The sequence below is a fragment of the Bactrocera oleae genome, chromosome 3, assembly GCF_042242935.1.
Source record: "Bactrocera oleae isolate idBacOlea1 chromosome 3, idBacOlea1, whole genome shotgun sequence".
NCBI lineage: Eukaryota > Metazoa > Arthropoda > Insecta > Diptera > Tephritidae > Bactrocera > Bactrocera oleae.
The window spans coordinates 18,134,255-18,151,352 of NC_091537.1; the positions used below are offsets into that span (position 1 = coordinate 18,134,255).

Below are 17,098 nucleotides of genomic sequence, written 5' to 3' on the forward strand. Positions count from 1 at the left end.
AAATACCTGTATATCATCAGAGGGCTTAGCAAAAGAGGAAGAATTCTTCAGCTCAATGCCCGATTCAGTAGAAGTCGATGTTGGTGTCGTTAGTAAAGCACGTTGATACTCAGCATCTTCGAATTTCATAAGATCATCGTACTCCAGTAAGGTTATAATGTCCTGTGAAGGAAAATAAGAAGAGCATAATTCAAGTAACTCCAGAAAAAATGGTAGAGAAAAGTTTGTAACACTCACCTGCTGCAGCAGTTGTTGTATAATCGAGATACGTGACTTCTGTTTATTGCCGTTATTACTGAATAGTTTCACGATCTTGCCGACTATATCATTATTCTTCTTGCTTTGCACATAATACCAATATAAGGTGTCCATTTCCTCTTGTGTCCAGGCGCTAGGTGGTAACAAGATTATGAAAACATTAGGTGAGATCTTAAAAGTTTCAAAACTTTAGGCTTACCACACTGTGTTCTCCAGGTTGTGTTCCTTGGTTAACTCGGTTAGTGAAGTTTTTGGCAAGGACAATGGACTTTTTTGTGGTGTATTTATAAACTTATGTATGACATACTCAATTAGATCGGACCAGTCCTAGAAAGGTATACAAAAATATTTGATATGTAAAGATAGTCGCAATATCATACAAGTATTTACATTCGCCCAACTTACATCGCAAAGCTCATAATCGGCCTCCCAAATGCGTGAGAAGGTTTTCAATATAATCGGTTGGAATAATGTGCCAATCTGTCCTAGATCACCGCCTACATGATGCATCATCGTGAATATACAATCATTTACAAACTCGCCATTATTGTTGAAGTCCTCCAGTAGCATGCCATAATAGTTCATCACCTCAAGCGTGGCGAATCTAAGTTTCAGGTATTCATATGTTAATTAAATAAAGAGACTTTTGCCGAGCGTTATACTCACTGTGAGATGTGCTCTGTCATCTTGATGCTGGTATCGCCTTCTGTTTGGGTTATAAAATCCAGTATTAGCAGTAACAGATGATTGGTTACAATCAAATCTTGTAGATACTGTTTGGTGTGCAGATTTGGGTTGAATCGTCGTAAAAGTAATACGAATAGACAGCGCAAATCTTCGGTGGAACTGATTTGTGTCTGTAGACGTCGCAAATGTAAACGATCATCCTGAAAATGTATGGAAAATAAAGATTAGTTAAAATTTAAATATAGAAGAATGTATGGTCCGATTGAGAGCAACAAAAATTCTTGCTTATTTCCTGACTACAAAATTTGAAAGCTATATTCAGAACAATCTTCGCCTAAGATGCTATTCAAAGTTGTTTTCAAATCTTTTCCGTATAGCATCATATTCCACAGTAGGTTAAAATCTTAGCCACGGTGAAGTGTTAAATTTTAGTTAAGTGATTTACAAATATCAGCCGGCCCTTGATGGATATAGTCATCCCTCCAATTATATTTCTAAGGCGTTTAGGTTTTACATCTCACGAGCAACATAACCTCCATATATGTCTTGTCAGGTGATTTTTTAGATTAATCGTTTTGAGGTTCTCTTAAGGTAAGATAAAAATACTCAGTTGGCTCAACATGACCTTATACCAGACTTATAGCTTCACAATATTTTTCGTATTCCTTTTCGATTTTAAAGAATTATTGCTGAATGATTTCCATGATATTAGGTGTATCAAAAATAGGAAATCTTAGAAAAAACTGATATAAATTGGCAATTAAAGGCCGCAAATCATGATTCTAAAACTTTGAGAGATTTTAGGTTATGTTCTGGAGATAACTTTGACAATCTCCTTTGAAAGGCAGAAAAAATAACGATTAATATGCTCAAGGCCTAACTAACCTATCTAATGTAAGCCTACACACTAAATTACGTACTAATTTAACAATTCTCGATAAAGATCTTACCTCACTCAAATGTGTTACTTTCTTATATGTTTCGATGGCCTGTAAAAACTCTCGTATGGCCGTTACGACCAAATGCATGCGTCTCAAATATGGTTTCAAATCACTACCCTCTTGACGGGAATTCAATTCTAATTGCTCGCACAAAGTAACACCCTCGTAAGTTAGATAACTGATGACATCGAAGGTGAGCACAGCATTAATATGCTCCATATCGAGCTCTAATTGGGCGGCAAATTTCAGAAAGTAGGTGACCAGCCAGAAGAAATGCGATGTATCGATGGGAATTTTCTAAAGGAAAAAGATTTTGTCAACAAAATAAAACACACAAGCAAAGCGAACACTTACAATATTGGTAAGTAGCTGCGAATGCAGCTCGCCCACTAGACAACCATAACCTTTGAGTAGAAAATCGACAGTGAACTCTTTCAATAAATTAGAGATGTCTTCATCGGTGGGCGTATGTTGTACCAGGCCTTTCATGTTGATGCTGGAAATATTTGTAAAACCTATTGGTTAAAGGAACTTCACACAAATTTTTGTTTAACTTACAGACTGCTCTTGCTACGCTTGACGAGTTTCTTGCGTCGCAGTTCCTTCTTGTCCACCATCGCCATCACAATACGTTGCTTGCTGCGTTGCTTACTGTTACATGGTGGTTTCTGATGTTGCGGTTTACCCTGTGGTCCGTCGTCATCATTGCTTGAAGTGGATATGGATTCTTGATTTTCCACTTGTGTGCCATAGCCGCAGTCCGACAGCTCCGATTGCGAAGAGGGACACTCACGCTTTTGCGGACAACTCTTGCCTTTAGTTAGATTCAATTGGCCCGAGTGTGGCACCTTCTGGAACATTTTCTGTGGTGGTGGATCGTTTTCCTCTTCGTGCATGTCGGCCATCATTTGCGAGAGTGGCTTGGGTTTTATGATACCTGTTGGCGCCTTAAATTTAACCGCATCGGCGTCAGCTTTTTTCGCCTCTGCAGTGGTAGTGCTTTGTTTGGGTTCAGTTGGTTGTTGGTTTTGTTGTTTTTGTTGGTTGCTGCTCTCACCAATCATATCACAAGTCTGTGGTGAGTCACCGTTAGTTTTGCCCAAGCAACCAGCTTCGCTTTCACCATCGGCCATCTCGTCCATGGTTTCCACTTTAATGGATGTCGGTGAAGTATTAGTACTACGTGTTGTAGTTAGCAAGGACGTGCACATTTGTTCATTCTCGACATTATTGTCGGTACTGCCCGTGTCCACGTCGTCGACCTCCTTCTTTACATGCGTATCACACATCATCGAGTTTTGATATTCGTGACCCTTGCGGCTAACCTCCTGCAGCGTGGCTTCGGTCGCCTCCTCGCGCAAAGCCTGTCGTCGCTCTTCGGCACACTCATTCTTACAACCGTTACTACCTGTTGAGACACAAGTGTGACTTTTTAGTGCGCCTATTTTTGTACGTAAATCGGTTTTCAATCTTGTCGACGGCAGCAGCAATGCAAACTCTGCCGTGACTTTTTCTATAGCTACCGAGTAGTAGGACTTACCATTGTCCGATGAATCTGATGTGGGATCCGACGTTAGCATTGGACTCGAATCGCCACTACCCTGTTTCGGCGGTGAGGTATTGCTCTCATTATCCTCCGAACTCTCCGATAGCGAAGCCTCAAACCACAAATTCAAAAGCTTCTGTAGCGTGCTGACATGTTGATCTTTGTACATCAAAGCGATCAGTTGCACCATTGTTACACCCCAAAAAGCACGATGCGGACAAGTCATCAGGTAAAGCAAAAGTTTGTCAATACTTTGTATGAAGAGATTCCAAAGTATCGCATTTTGCATCGACACCGGATGTGAACCACCTTGTTGTGAATGCGCCAACGGCATTACAAAGTTCACATTCATCTCTGGTATGTGCAGTACATTGCGCAACAATAGCAGGCAATTATTGATTTTGTCACATTTTTGTAATGACAATTTCGGATCGGACTCCAGCAAATATTTCATATATTCTACAACCGATTTTGTGCTCTTCGGATCAGTGAAAGCCTCCTTACTCGTATAGAGCAACTTGTTCAACTCGAAGATGGTGTGTCGACCGACTTCGGTGCGATACATAACATCTACCGAGAAAAGGCACTCTACAGGCACTGTCAAATTAACCAAAATGCGTATGACCGAGTCGAGCACAGCATCATCCTTTGTATTCTCTAATAGCGGTATCAAATCGGAACGCACATTTTGGCCGAAACCGATGGCACGGCGGAATGTGCGTAACGTTTGATCTTCATAGGTGAGCTTATAGTTTATTTCATCCAGGATTGCTGCAAGGCATGTGAGAAGGTAAAAATAAGAAACATAAAAATTTTGCTAACAAAAATATTATAATGCAATACTCACATAACGCATTGGGACCAACAACGTAGGTATCCCCCTCGAGGGAACCCAATGATGAGAAAGCGCTGTGTATCTGTGGCGTTGCCAATAACCAGTCCATTACAAGCTTGTTATTATTGTAATTGATTGACTTTTAAGTTTGTAGAACGTGATCGTCCTCTTCGACACTCATTTGGCCGATTTGTTAGCGAAACGGTGTTGGAAAAGAGTGTTAGCAATTAGGAGGCTAGCGTCTTTTCAAAATCTTCGAAATTAATACTCTGTAAAGAAAGATTTAAAAGTTAAAGTTTAAGTAAGGAAATTTATAAAACTGTTAAGAGTTGTGTGAAATGCTTACTACTATAGTATGGTAGAATAAAATCTCTGAAAAAAAAACACGGAAAACTGTGCACAACCTTTAGTCTAACAAAATTAAGCCGTTAATCACCAATATGCGAAGTTATACTTCGATTCTTTCGTTGATGCCTAAGGTAGTTGCTGTAAAGGTCAATAATTATTAATAATCTTAATATCTCTCTAATCTTAATTGAATTACTTTAGTTTTAATTCATAATATTCGGTATACGAGGGTTATGGACCGACTTCGACAACTCTTCAGACAGAGTTAATAATGCTTGAATTATTTCGCTACCTTTGAGGTTGCATGAGTTATTTACTGTACAGGCTAACCAATATTAAAAATACCGTTATATTAGCGGTGCGCGTGGTTGCACTTCGTTTATTCTCTTTCTGTGTCAAGGAGAGGTATGAAATGGTCATGATGATACTTATTTCAGTTAAGCAGCTTACGAGATAAGAAACTTTGGTTAAAAGTAGACAATATCACGCCCCAATTAGCTCGTTATATTGCAGTGTCACCCAAGAAATCAAAGACTAATGTTTCGGTTTTCGGGATTATTCTTTAGAGAGTCAACGGCAATATTTTCGTCGAACTGGTTTGACTTTTATCTAAAATTTTGAAGGTTAATATACAAGGAGTATATTTCATTAAACTGCGAATATATTTCATAACAGAGCGCTTCAGAACTATACATAATTTATATATGTACATACCATTATATGCCATATATGATAACAAATGTATCGCAACGTGCTCGACAATGCATGAACAAAAACTAGAAAACAATAACAATTAAAAAGCACTATGAGTTATAAGCAGTTAACTCAGCTCTCAACACCAAAGCTTTGCTCTCACGCGACGCACGTGCAAGCTCAGCGTGATTGAAGTAGGCAAACTGATGAAACATTTTAACGATCTTTACTGATATGGGGGTTTACTTAAGTAGTTTCGTAGAACTCACCTGTACTGTACAGTAATTGGCATAAACATTAGAAACAAATTTCTTCCAACAGAACTTTGGCTGTGAGAAAATTTGCTTAAAAATATGGTTCTTTTCCGATATTAAGTTGAAGTAATATATGAAAAAATAAGAATTATATCAAATCAAAAAAAAACTGAAGTAAGTTTAGGAAGAAAACAAAACTGTTGCTAAAGACAAAAATAGAAACAAAAAAAGCAAAGATTTAAAATTTTCATATAAATTTTGAGGTGAGGTGAGGTGATGTCAAAAAAGAGTTAACTCAAAACTTTTAAATATTTTTACAGCCTACAACTTTGCCATTCTAAGTTTTTCCAACGAACTCGTAGTTTTGCCTGAAATCGAGATAAACCGTTCGCAAATCCTAAGGATTCAACCACCCCCATACTTTTCCTCTTCACGACTTCAGATCACCCATAAATTATTTTTTCTTTCGTTTTAATTATTTTGTCTTCCATTTCCAGTGGGTTTCACCTTATCACCTTATTATTATGATTTTTTTTTTTTAATTTAAAAATTATTTATCTAGAGCGATACTCGTAATATAGATTTTCCATTTTTTAAACTTTTTAATATAATTGCCGTAGAACAATAGGTATTGTGCTTCTATATAGGACCCAGTATGTATGATTTTTTTCTAGCGATCATTTCTTCTTTTGGTCTTTGAACAGCAAAAAGTCACTGGGATCAGATCCGAAGTAAACATTGGATCTCTCTCTAAGCAATTCAAAGTACAAACTGCACAGAGCTTTCACATATACATATATGAACATACACCCAACACGTTCTATTGATAAATTGGTGTAAAGTATCTCGATAAACCTCATTTTACGTGCATCCGAAATTATTTTGTGAATTTTTTTAATATTTTCATCGTCTTCGGTGCTCATATTATATCACCTGTACGGCATTTAGTGAACCACGTAGGTATGGTTGCCTCGCCAGGAGCAGTGGCAATTAATCCTCAGCAAGGAACTTTATGCTATCAGGAACATTTTTTCATCAAAACAATCCTTGTCATAACTCAGAAAAGCAGACGTGTCTATATATATATATATATATGTCATATTTATAATTAATAATGCATCTCATTTTATAACTTTTGAAGCTTTGAAAAGTACCCGAAAAATCTTGGTTTATCAAAATAAATAAATTTTAGAAACATATGTTATGTTGGCTTTATCCTCTCTTCCGTGTAGCTACATGTGTGCTGGAAAACTAATAACGACTTGATATTTAAAGAGAAACCGTTATATAAACTATACGAAGTAAAATTCTTTAGATACATACATATATGCACACATCATACACACACAACCACACGCCATATATATAGTATATATAGACATAAACAACCATAACGTGCAGTAAAATGTTCAACAACAAATTTCCAATCAAACAAAGTTTTCCACTTACACAATCAATTGGTCGACACACGAAAGTCATACAACAAAAGCAATGCAGGTATAGCAACAAGTAGCAGCTGTAATGAAACGTGATAAGCGAGACAAGCCCACATGCATACGTTATACTACATAAAATTATACACATGTGTATAAACATATGTTTAAAATGCTGATATGCACACGCAACACAAAAAAACTAGATGCTTTTATATATTCTATACAATCGATTTGCCTTTGTCGATACGTAATCACCGCATAAAATAAGCAGTTATAACAAAGGCCTATAGAAATACTAAACACACCCCTAAAAGTATGCAGCACCATACGAAAAATGGCACACATTTCGGAGAATGTCACTGAAAACACATGGTTTTGTAAATATATGTAATCATATTTTCGTGGGTGCTACCAAATCAGCGGTAAATGGTTGTTAGGGAGTTCGCAAAAGGTATTTCGTATTCAATATTGGTAGAATCTGCAGCAAAGTAGCGCCCGGCCGCCCACATCTAACGCCGATTTCAAAGCAAAAAAGGTGGGACACAAGAAAAAGCGTTAACTTTGACTGCGCTGCAGCTATAATACCCTTCACTGGTGCATTTCGTTTAGCATAAAATGGTATAAAAAAATTTTTATCTTGAGTTTGATCGTTCAGTTCAAAGCTCAAAGCTGAGCTCAATTCGGAAGATTCTCACTCGCAGTAACTTTATCTAAACTTCAGGTATCATCGACTTATGTATAAAGGATGAATAAACCCACTCAAAAACAGTTTGTTGATGCCCTCATATAAATATTTATGTATCTATCCAACAGACCAACGCGCTTCCACTTGTTATATTCCAACAACAAGTGTCGAAGAATCTACGTGCCAAAATAAAATTCTACTGAAAACTGTGAATGACTATTTTAGTTTTCCATTCTTATATTATTTGTATATTTTCTACCACAAAGAGCAGTCACTCGTGTTATAATCAACACGACCGTGAACCGGCCGTGTGTCCGACGCATGTGACCATTGCAACGGGTTCATTGTGGCAGCAACTGCATGCATTGCTTAGCTCCAAGCCAACTGCTGCTGCTGCCGCTGCTGCTACTGATTGTATAAACACTTGAACGCGCGCAGACACATGCACGGCTTGGCGTGCCAACCTGGTTGGTAGCAGCTCACATTGGCCTGCACATTCGGCAAAATGTGCAACTTTCAGCGATGCGCGCGTTAGGAATCGTGCAAACGAAGCATTTTGCAAACGGATGTCGATACTTTCAGGTGTGTGTGTGTGTGTGCGCTCGTGCGTGTGGTTGTGCGCGCCTTTATATGGTGGGCCTTGGGCTACTCGGCAATGCCCGACAATGGACCAAACACAAGCCGGACCTATTATTACGTGGGTATTTTTAGCTTTTGCGCACATAAGAGCTTTGGAAAATAAAAATAAGTGAAGGAAGAAGACTTAGGCATGTCGTGCCTTCCGAAGAATGTTTGGAAAAAAAAACCACTTGTGGGTGCGTGCTTATCTACATATAGAGATTCACATGTATGCATGTACAATTGACATATATAGATATATATAGGCATACATATATATACATATGTACTATTTGGTTAGAAGGTATACTTTTGAGTGCAAATCAGCTAAATATAGCTGTATTCCATTGGTGCATGCTACAGTTTAAAAATGATTTATTACATACATACAAATGTGTAAATATATGATAGAACAAAATAGGCCTTAAGAATAGCGAGAAAACTTGTTATTGAATTCATGAAAAAAACGAAATATGCCTTAAAATAATTAAGCCCTCTAACCTTTTATAACTTTTGAACGATGAGGTTTAGGAAAAAATCGTTTGCGGCCATTTTTGTAGAGAATTCAATTTCCTACAAATATAAATTCAAACATTTTTTTTTCAAATAGTATATGACATACTGAGAAATGATTTTTTCTTTGCAATAATAAGAAAAATATAGGAAATTGAAGAGCGAAGGACCTTCCTGTTAATATTAGAAGCCCAATATCTCCAAGTTTTTTTTTATCAACTAATTTTTCAGTGTATAAAGTGAAAAAATAATCAATTTGTTAATTCCCCTTAGTGTATGTATAAATTAATCTATCTATCATATCCACCATGAATGTTTCCGCTCTTTTTACTGGATGTTTGTAACACCCAAAAAGAAACGTTGGATACGCTATAAAGTATATATAATATAATATATAAATGCAAAGCGTGCTGAGCTAAATCCATTTAGCCATGTCCGTCTGTCTTATTATATACAGACGACATACGAACTAGTCTCTCAGTTTTTAGGATATCGACCTGAAATTTTGCACATGTCCTTTTCTTAACAAGAAGATGCTTTTCTGTCGGAACCGCCGATATTTGACTACTATAACATATAGCTGCCATACAAACTGAACGATCGGAATTAGGTCCTTGCATGGAAAACTTTTTCATTTGACAAGATATCTTTAAGAAATTTTGCAGAGATTATTACTTAAGATAGCGCTATAACTTACGAGGAAATTGTTTAGATCAGACTACTATATCATATAGCTGCCATACAACTGACCGATCAAACTCAAGTACTTGTATGGAAAACTGTTTTATTTAACGAGGTATCTTCACGAAATTTGGCATAGATTATTATCTCAAGCATGGCTGCAATTTTCGAAGAAATTGTTTAAATCGGATCATTATATCATATAGCTGCCATATAACCTGACCTGGAGTCAAGAATAATATCTTTTTATACTCCTTTATGTTATAAAAAATGCACATATGAATGGTAGTAAAGCTGCGGTTCAGCTAAAATTAAAGTTTTTTGTTTTACCTGCTATTAGAAGCATTTATCATCATTATCACCCGGAATTCCGTGAATTGAAAATTCTTGCAAGATTATATCTTGAAAAAACATCAATAATGTTTTAAAAGTTTATATTGCCATATCCCTCTATAACGATTCGGGACACGTGATTGAAATAACTTATCTACATATGTACATATTATATATAAAATATGTGAAGCATGTGAAGTATAGAGTATAATAAACATGTAGTGGAATATACCCTTCCTATCACGCTTTCAAGAGCGTGAATTTCCCTTTTTGAACTAACCTAATAATTGTAGACCAAAACTGTATATAAAGCAATTTTTTTTTAAATAAATAAAATAAGTTTAATGTTAACTTATGACGTAACAGTAAACGATTTACCGCCCATCACATATACTCGTGTACATTTGTATGAGAGCACGTAACAAAGTTTGTGCAACCCGATATAATTAACGACTAAGCAAAACTGTAAGTAAGTGATTGCATGGGTATGTAAATTTTTACTAGAAATATGTGTTTTCATGTAAAAAAAAAAAAAATATATAATTATATATCAGTTAATATATCCTAAGGTAATTAATTAAAAATGTTATGTGGCTACAGAACATTTGGCAAATAGAAGAAATTATATTAAAAAAGGGTTGCCAACTTGTTCCTAACTGCAATTTTAGCAAGTATAGCGACTTATAGCAATTATTTTTAATCATTTTGTAATTTAGAAATATTTTGAGCTATCGCGTGATTAGTGAAATATACAATACATATATATATATATATATATATATAAAGTCTATGAAAACTTAAAAAAATTACAAATCAAGCCATTTAATTCCTATTTTTACTTGTAATTTTGACCCAGCGTTGTATTGACAATCTTTGATAAATATACCCTTCAGTAAAAGTTCGAAAATTTTCTCGCAAAAATTTAAAAAAATACATGAAAATAGTAGGAAAGAATTTTCTAAGTATTTTTCAAGCAATTTTTTTCTTGAAAATAGTTTCTGTAACTAAATAAGTGTTACATTTCAAATCACGTCGCAACAACTTACGTAAGCAACGCTCATTCCTTAGTGGCTCCATACCAAATTTTAAAGTTTTACATTTAACAACATTTAAAAATTCTACAATAACATATATAGCTGAATATCCTCAATAAATGCATCCAAACTACTGAGATACACACCTCCACAAAATGATTAAATTCCAAAACATACCTAACCTATCCAAACGCATGTGAAGATGTTACGCACATGCGTAAGTCCATGCATACACGCCTCTCATGGACTGTTGTAAACAAGACACACCCATTTTTCACGTAGAGACAAACGTGTTTTTCGTCTGTTTTTGATAGGCGTAGTAAATGCTTTTCAAAAACGTGTTTTGATTTTCGCCTTGTTGTTGTTGCTTACACACTTTACGCATAAGAGTAAAGTTATTGTTTTCGGCGACTTATACAATAGACAAAATATGGGCTTATATCTTACTGTCAGCAACAGTTTGTTTTCCTGTCGAATTTGTCTACGAGAGACACACATCCATCAATCAGTGTCAAGAAAACGGAAAATTATGCAAAATAATGGCACATCAAATTGCCATATGGCACAAGTAACAGCAACAAGTTTTAAATTGGGGCAATTTAGGAGTACTCGTCAGAGAAAAATCATGAAAATTTTATATAAAAATTTAGTAAAATGCTTTAAAAAAAATGAACCCGAAAGATGTGAAAGCTTGTGAAAAGTTTTTCTAGATATTCGTTCAAATACTTGTTTTCCGACGCCACTTGCCATTTTGCGACTCTTCTTAACTACATATGTTAGCGGTTTTCATTGCGAAAAACCTTTGTAAGTTTCGCGAAACGAACAAACAAATGGCGTTAATCAAATGGAGGCGCCATAGCCAGCGCTGTGAATTTTAAACTATTTGCCAGGAAATGGCGAATCGAACACGACAATTGCGCATTAGACTTAATATCGAATAAATTACAAAGAGATGTCAATGCTGAGAGTAAACTTTATAAGCTCAGGTCATTTGATCGAAGCGTTATTATATAAATATGCAAATTCTTTATCTTCGACACAACTGACTGAGATTAGTGGTTGGCATTATATGTATTTCTAGTTTTGGACACTTCTAGTACAAGCACAATACTTCTGGATTTATGCACTTTGGTCCATTTGGAATTCTGTAACACAAGGCTAAAAAAATTACTCAAAAACTACGAACATAGTTGAGTTCACGCAGATGATGAATTATAAATCTAAAACATAAAGTGGAACTTGAATCTGAAGCTCGTAAATAGAGTTCTAATCCTACAATTACACTACTTTTGTTTTTGGATTGAATTTGAAATTTTATTCCTAAAATTTATTGTAGTTATGCATTTAAGATACTCACTAAGAAATTGTTAAGGTTTAATATTTTTTATCGCTATATCTAGTCTGTTGTTTTGTGACATAGATGCTTGCTAGTACAAATATTTTAAGGGAAAACCGAACTTTAAATTAAAAAAAAAAAAAAGCCACTGGCTTTTGAACTATTTTAAAAACATTCGGAAATCCTTAAAATATCTAATTAGCATAATTCTGCATATACCAGACTGTACTACCAAACATTTAGTTTTACAAATATTTTTTTAAAATAAATTTTCCTATATTTAAAAAGTTCTGCTACCAAATCTTGGCTTGTATTAACATACCAAAAACCATAAAAACCACACATCAAATTCGAATACAATTTTTAAATAAATGCCTGAATGTAAGTACGAGTACTCTCGTTATAGTACTTCATTCATTGAAGATTTATGTATTCCTAAACGAATATACATTTTTACTCATGTACTTACATCCGTTTTCCTCAATGCCTTTCGCTTCAATAATATTTAGCAGTTACGAGAGTTATTTTTTCCTTTCTCAACTATGATATTCAAATCATTTAAGTTACTTTGTCATAAATTTAAAATTCTGATGAACTTTAGTTGACGTACAATAGGCGCATAGATCTCCGGCACACATATACATATGTACATGTCTATATGAGTATATATGTTATACAACTTTTAGGTAAAGCTAAAGGATAGTTCAAGCCTTAATATTTTGCACAGTGTGAGCATTAGCAGTAGTCTATGGAAAATTTTGATCAGATAAGTGAATTTTTGAAAACATTTTTGGAAAATTTTGATCAGATTAGGGATTTTTTGAAAACGTATTCGGGTTCGCAGGATCAAACTATTAGTCATAGATTAAATTAATACAAAATCTATTGACGACATAAGAATTGTAAAATACTTACATGCCATACTTGTAAGAAGTTTTCACCTCAGCATTTAACTTAAAGTAAAGGTACTGCAATAATATGGGTTGAACTCTTCGTCTAGTGTTTTATTAGTTTCGAATTTGCCTGATTACAATTTTCCTTGGCCGAATATTTATATACCAATTAAGGTTTCTACAACCATAGGCACTTTATATATTTTACTATTTCAAAATAGGTATATATTGTATTCACAGTATAAAATCCTCCGGGTAATTTTGGCATTTGACTTCCCAAAATCAAGCAAAGAAATAGAGAGATAGAGGGATAATATACACTTAAAATTTTTATACAACCATAAATTAATAAAAAAAAATTAAAGATCTTTAAATTATGCGTATTATTTTATTCAGCGGCCCAACACAACCTGAAATTCTCTGCAAGTTTATAAATAATATACTTTTTCTGATAAGCTTTTAATAAAAGCCAGCCTATTCTTGGAGCTTTTGCGTATAAAAAGCTATATTGAATTGCCGAAAGCAGACCACTTTTATTATTAAGACCGAATATTTAGCTTCCGTAATTTTTAACTATTGTATATAAATGTCGCCATAAAGCGTGAGAGGATCAACATTTTTTCTACAGAAATTTCTTTAATGAATTCTATTTTTTTTTTAATTTTGTTTTTAAATATTTAATTTTTAATTTTTTAAAAAAATATTTTTCAATTTAATGTTATTAGCACATTAAATTCAATTTAAAAAAAAATTAATATATATGAAAACAGTAAAACTCACCGTTATCTATAAGTTTTATAACACTGTCCAGCGTAAATTTATTGACCTCGTTCGAAGCTAAATTTGTAATCCAAATTAGAGATCTTTATTGGTTTTTTATTTGATTTATTTGTTATTTTTTTTATTTATTTTGTTTACTTTATTTTTGCATTTTTTATTTACTTTTCCTTATTGTAAAAGTAGTTTATAAAGCCTCATAAAAGCATGGCACTAAACGTTCATTCAGTGAAACAGTTCTATTCAGAGATATGGAAATTAAATATACGATTAGCATTTATATAAATTTATTTTGTATGCGCGTTTTCCGTAGCTATAAATTGTGAGTGATCTAAAGTTGCTAAAAAGCTCTTTAAGAGTTCACGGCGTTTGGCGGAGGTAGTAAAAAGCACAGCACTGAAGTGTTTACGAAATCAGACATTCATTTTCACTTTTTCATTTACAGTTCTTTGATTTATTGCTCACAAATGTGCGGCCAAATTTGTTTAAATAGTCATTAAAGTGCGTTCACTTGGTTGTATTACACTTGAGAGCTAAATATTCACTTTTGTATATATGTCTACATACTAGTATATATTAAAGTTGTGTTAGTAAAAGCTGCAAATCCCATTAAATTAGTACAAACGAACGTAGAAATGCAAGTTCGCTTAGTTATTTTACGTAATGAGCCTGTTTGAAGTGGGAACTCATAATCAATGTTAGATTAAGAATAATTAAGCCGCTCGTGCGAATTATTGTTGCTCTAATGATTGTCAGAGTTGATTGACAGATAAGTAAAGTGCATGTAACAGACAATGAAGGCAATCGGTGCTGACATCTTAAGTTCCTACTTAGTGATTAACTTTCCCCTTAAAAGCTTGAATATACATTTTCTTTTAAATAGCGTCAAAAAGAAACGCTTTACCAAAAGCTATATGGGTAGTTAAAAAAATCTCACAAAAAAGTCCTCTTTCGTGAATTAATCCTCCGAAATAGTGAAGAGAGTTTCAAAAATCTCTCAAAAAAATCTCTCTTTTCTTGAATTGATATTTCGAAAAAGTAAAAAGAGCAACTGCTGTAAAATTTTTTTTAAGTATATGTTAGCAACTGTTAGGAGCTTATATACCTATACACAGGTACGTTCTATAACCATAAATTTTCGCTATTTTTCTTATTTCAAAAATCTATCAAAGAAAGCTCTCTTTTCTTGAATGTACATATCTTTCGAAATAGCAAAACGACTAATTTCGTTAAAATAATTTTTTCTTTAATGACCCGATCATAACTCTAACATTTGAGTCTTGAAATCTCAATATTTTAATGATTTCGCAAATCTAGCAAAAAAGGGCCCTCTTCTTGAATTAATGTTTGAAAATAGTAAAAATGCGAATCCTTTAAAACGCTTGTTCTCAATCACAGTAGAATATAAACTCAGTTCTCAATGACCCCTTAATAGTTACATACGTATTCTAACCTTGAATTGTCGATATTTTTAGTCTTGGCAGATCTTCCGTAAGAAAGTTTATTTCAATTGTGTGTATAGCGCTCAAGTCATCTGCCTGGAGCAGGACTGCTTTAAAATAGGTCGTGAATTTCAATCGGAATTGAATAACCTAACTGCGGGTTGGTTTCATATCGCTTAGAGTGATTTTTAAGAATATCGGTTATATCGGCTATAGAGAGATGACCACTATTAATAAACTTGTTTTCCACATTTCCATTTTTATACTCTGAACAGGGTACATTAAGTTTGCTAAGAAGTTTGTAAGACCCACAAGAAAACGTCGGAGACCCTATAAATTTATATATATAAATAAATATCGAACTAATCCGTCAGTTTTTGAGATATCGATATGAAATTTTGCACACGTTCTGTTCTTCCCAAGACGCTGCTCACTAGTCGGAACCGCTAATAGCGGACCGCTATAGCATATAGCTGCAATACTAACTGAACGATCGGAATAAAGTGCTTGTATGCAAAACTTTGTCATTTGACAAGCTATAGTCACGAAATTTAGCACAGATTACTTTCCAAAGCATTGGTATAATATCTGAATAAAAGAAGAAGAACGGGCCATAACATATAGCTGCCATACAAAACGACCGTACAAAATCAATTTCTTGTATCGAAACTTTCTTATTTGTAAAGAGTATTCTAGCTTCGATGACACCGAAGTTAACGTTTTTTTTTTGTTTTTTTTTTAATATCTTTATTATTATGGAAAACCATTCTATCCTGCAAAGCACTTGTACAAAAACAATTCAAATAAATATGTATGTGCTTTTGCAAGCTTTCATATCTATTCCGCAAGCTTTTCTTTACTACGTATTGTTTTTATTCCGCTTGAATAACGGTGTTTACTAAAAATCACTTAATTTTTATAGTTCTCTCGCTGCACTTAATTGTTTTTTAATTACCACTTGTATGTGCAGTCGTATATTAGTACGCGAATGTTCGCAATTTTTCATTTCAATTGTAGTCAAGCTTTTGTTCAATTGCAACGCCGACACAGTCTAGTTAAGCTGACGTAAACCAAAAGTTGTTATGAGTACTTAGTTATTAATTTTTTATAATTTTTATTTCATCGGAGAATTGAAAAGATATTGAATTTTTTTTTTGACTAGTGTTCTAACATTGCACTAAGCATTTCGCAAATATCCCTGCCGTTCGCTCTCCAGCGAGAACCCACGCGCGCCTTTACTACCACTGCCTGCGTCGCACTTCAACACTTACACAACAATTTCAAAAGCCAGCGAAGCAATTATACATACATTCGTTATTATATATTTACGAGCGGCAAAATGTAAGCGTTATCGATAAACAACTTGCTTTACAATTTTGCGGCACTTCCGTTGCAAACTTAAGTATTTGTTTTTGTTTTTAGAAGAACTTCTCTGCTTGGAAATAAAATTTCTCTTTCACTTGGGAGATATAATATGATATTTTTATTTCCGAATATTAGTTGACTTTTGCGCGCAAGCACATCCGTCCACGGCGATAGTTCGCGTTCTAGTGAGTTATGCACAGAGCGTTGAGAGCCGGCTTGCCTATGCGAAATTGCATTTCCACGCGAACTCACATGCAATTACATGAGCTCCATAATAGGGTGGGGGAACAGACGCTGTTTACGGCAGTGCGTTCGTGCATTGTGCCAAGCTTATTCTACTTTTGCGAGCACAATAGCTACAGATTGAACGCACACTCAAACACACGCACACATGAGTGCTGGCCACGCTGAGAGCTTTTTGCC

The 17,098-nt window shown here is 34.6% G+C and overlaps 1 protein-coding gene across 2 annotated transcripts in view; it reads right to left on the reverse strand.

The window, feature by feature from the left end:
* The window catches only part of tim (timeless), a 39,774-nt gene extending 22,902 nt beyond the window's left edge, over window positions 1–16,872 (reverse strand). Inside the window, exons 1-12 of one of the 2 annotated variants that reach the window (XM_036366837.2) lie at window positions 16,582–16,871; window positions 13,872–14,107; window positions 4,280–4,536; window positions 3,427–4,203; window positions 2,445–3,294; window positions 2,241–2,382; window positions 1,896–2,183; window positions 925–1,145; window positions 664–862; window positions 458–585; window positions 238–391; window positions 7–162 (exon numbers count right to left, since the gene is read on the reverse strand). In XM_036366837.2, the coding sequence (XP_036222730.2) occupies window positions 7–162; window positions 238–391; window positions 458–585; window positions 664–862; window positions 925–1,145; window positions 1,896–2,183; window positions 2,241–2,382; window positions 2,445–3,294; window positions 3,427–4,203; window positions 4,280–4,376 (3,012 nt within the window). In that variant the 5' untranslated portion in view covers window positions 4,377–4,536; window positions 13,872–14,107; window positions 16,582–16,871. Of the gene's footprint in view, window positions 1–6; window positions 163–237; window positions 392–457; window positions 586–663; window positions 863–924; window positions 1,146–1,895; window positions 2,184–2,240; window positions 2,383–2,444; window positions 3,295–3,426; window positions 4,204–4,279; window positions 4,537–13,871; window positions 14,108–16,581 lie in introns of both variants that reach the window. The other variant, XM_070106174.1, reaches the window with a different exon arrangement.
* Window positions 16,873–17,098: the final 226 nt, after the last annotated feature.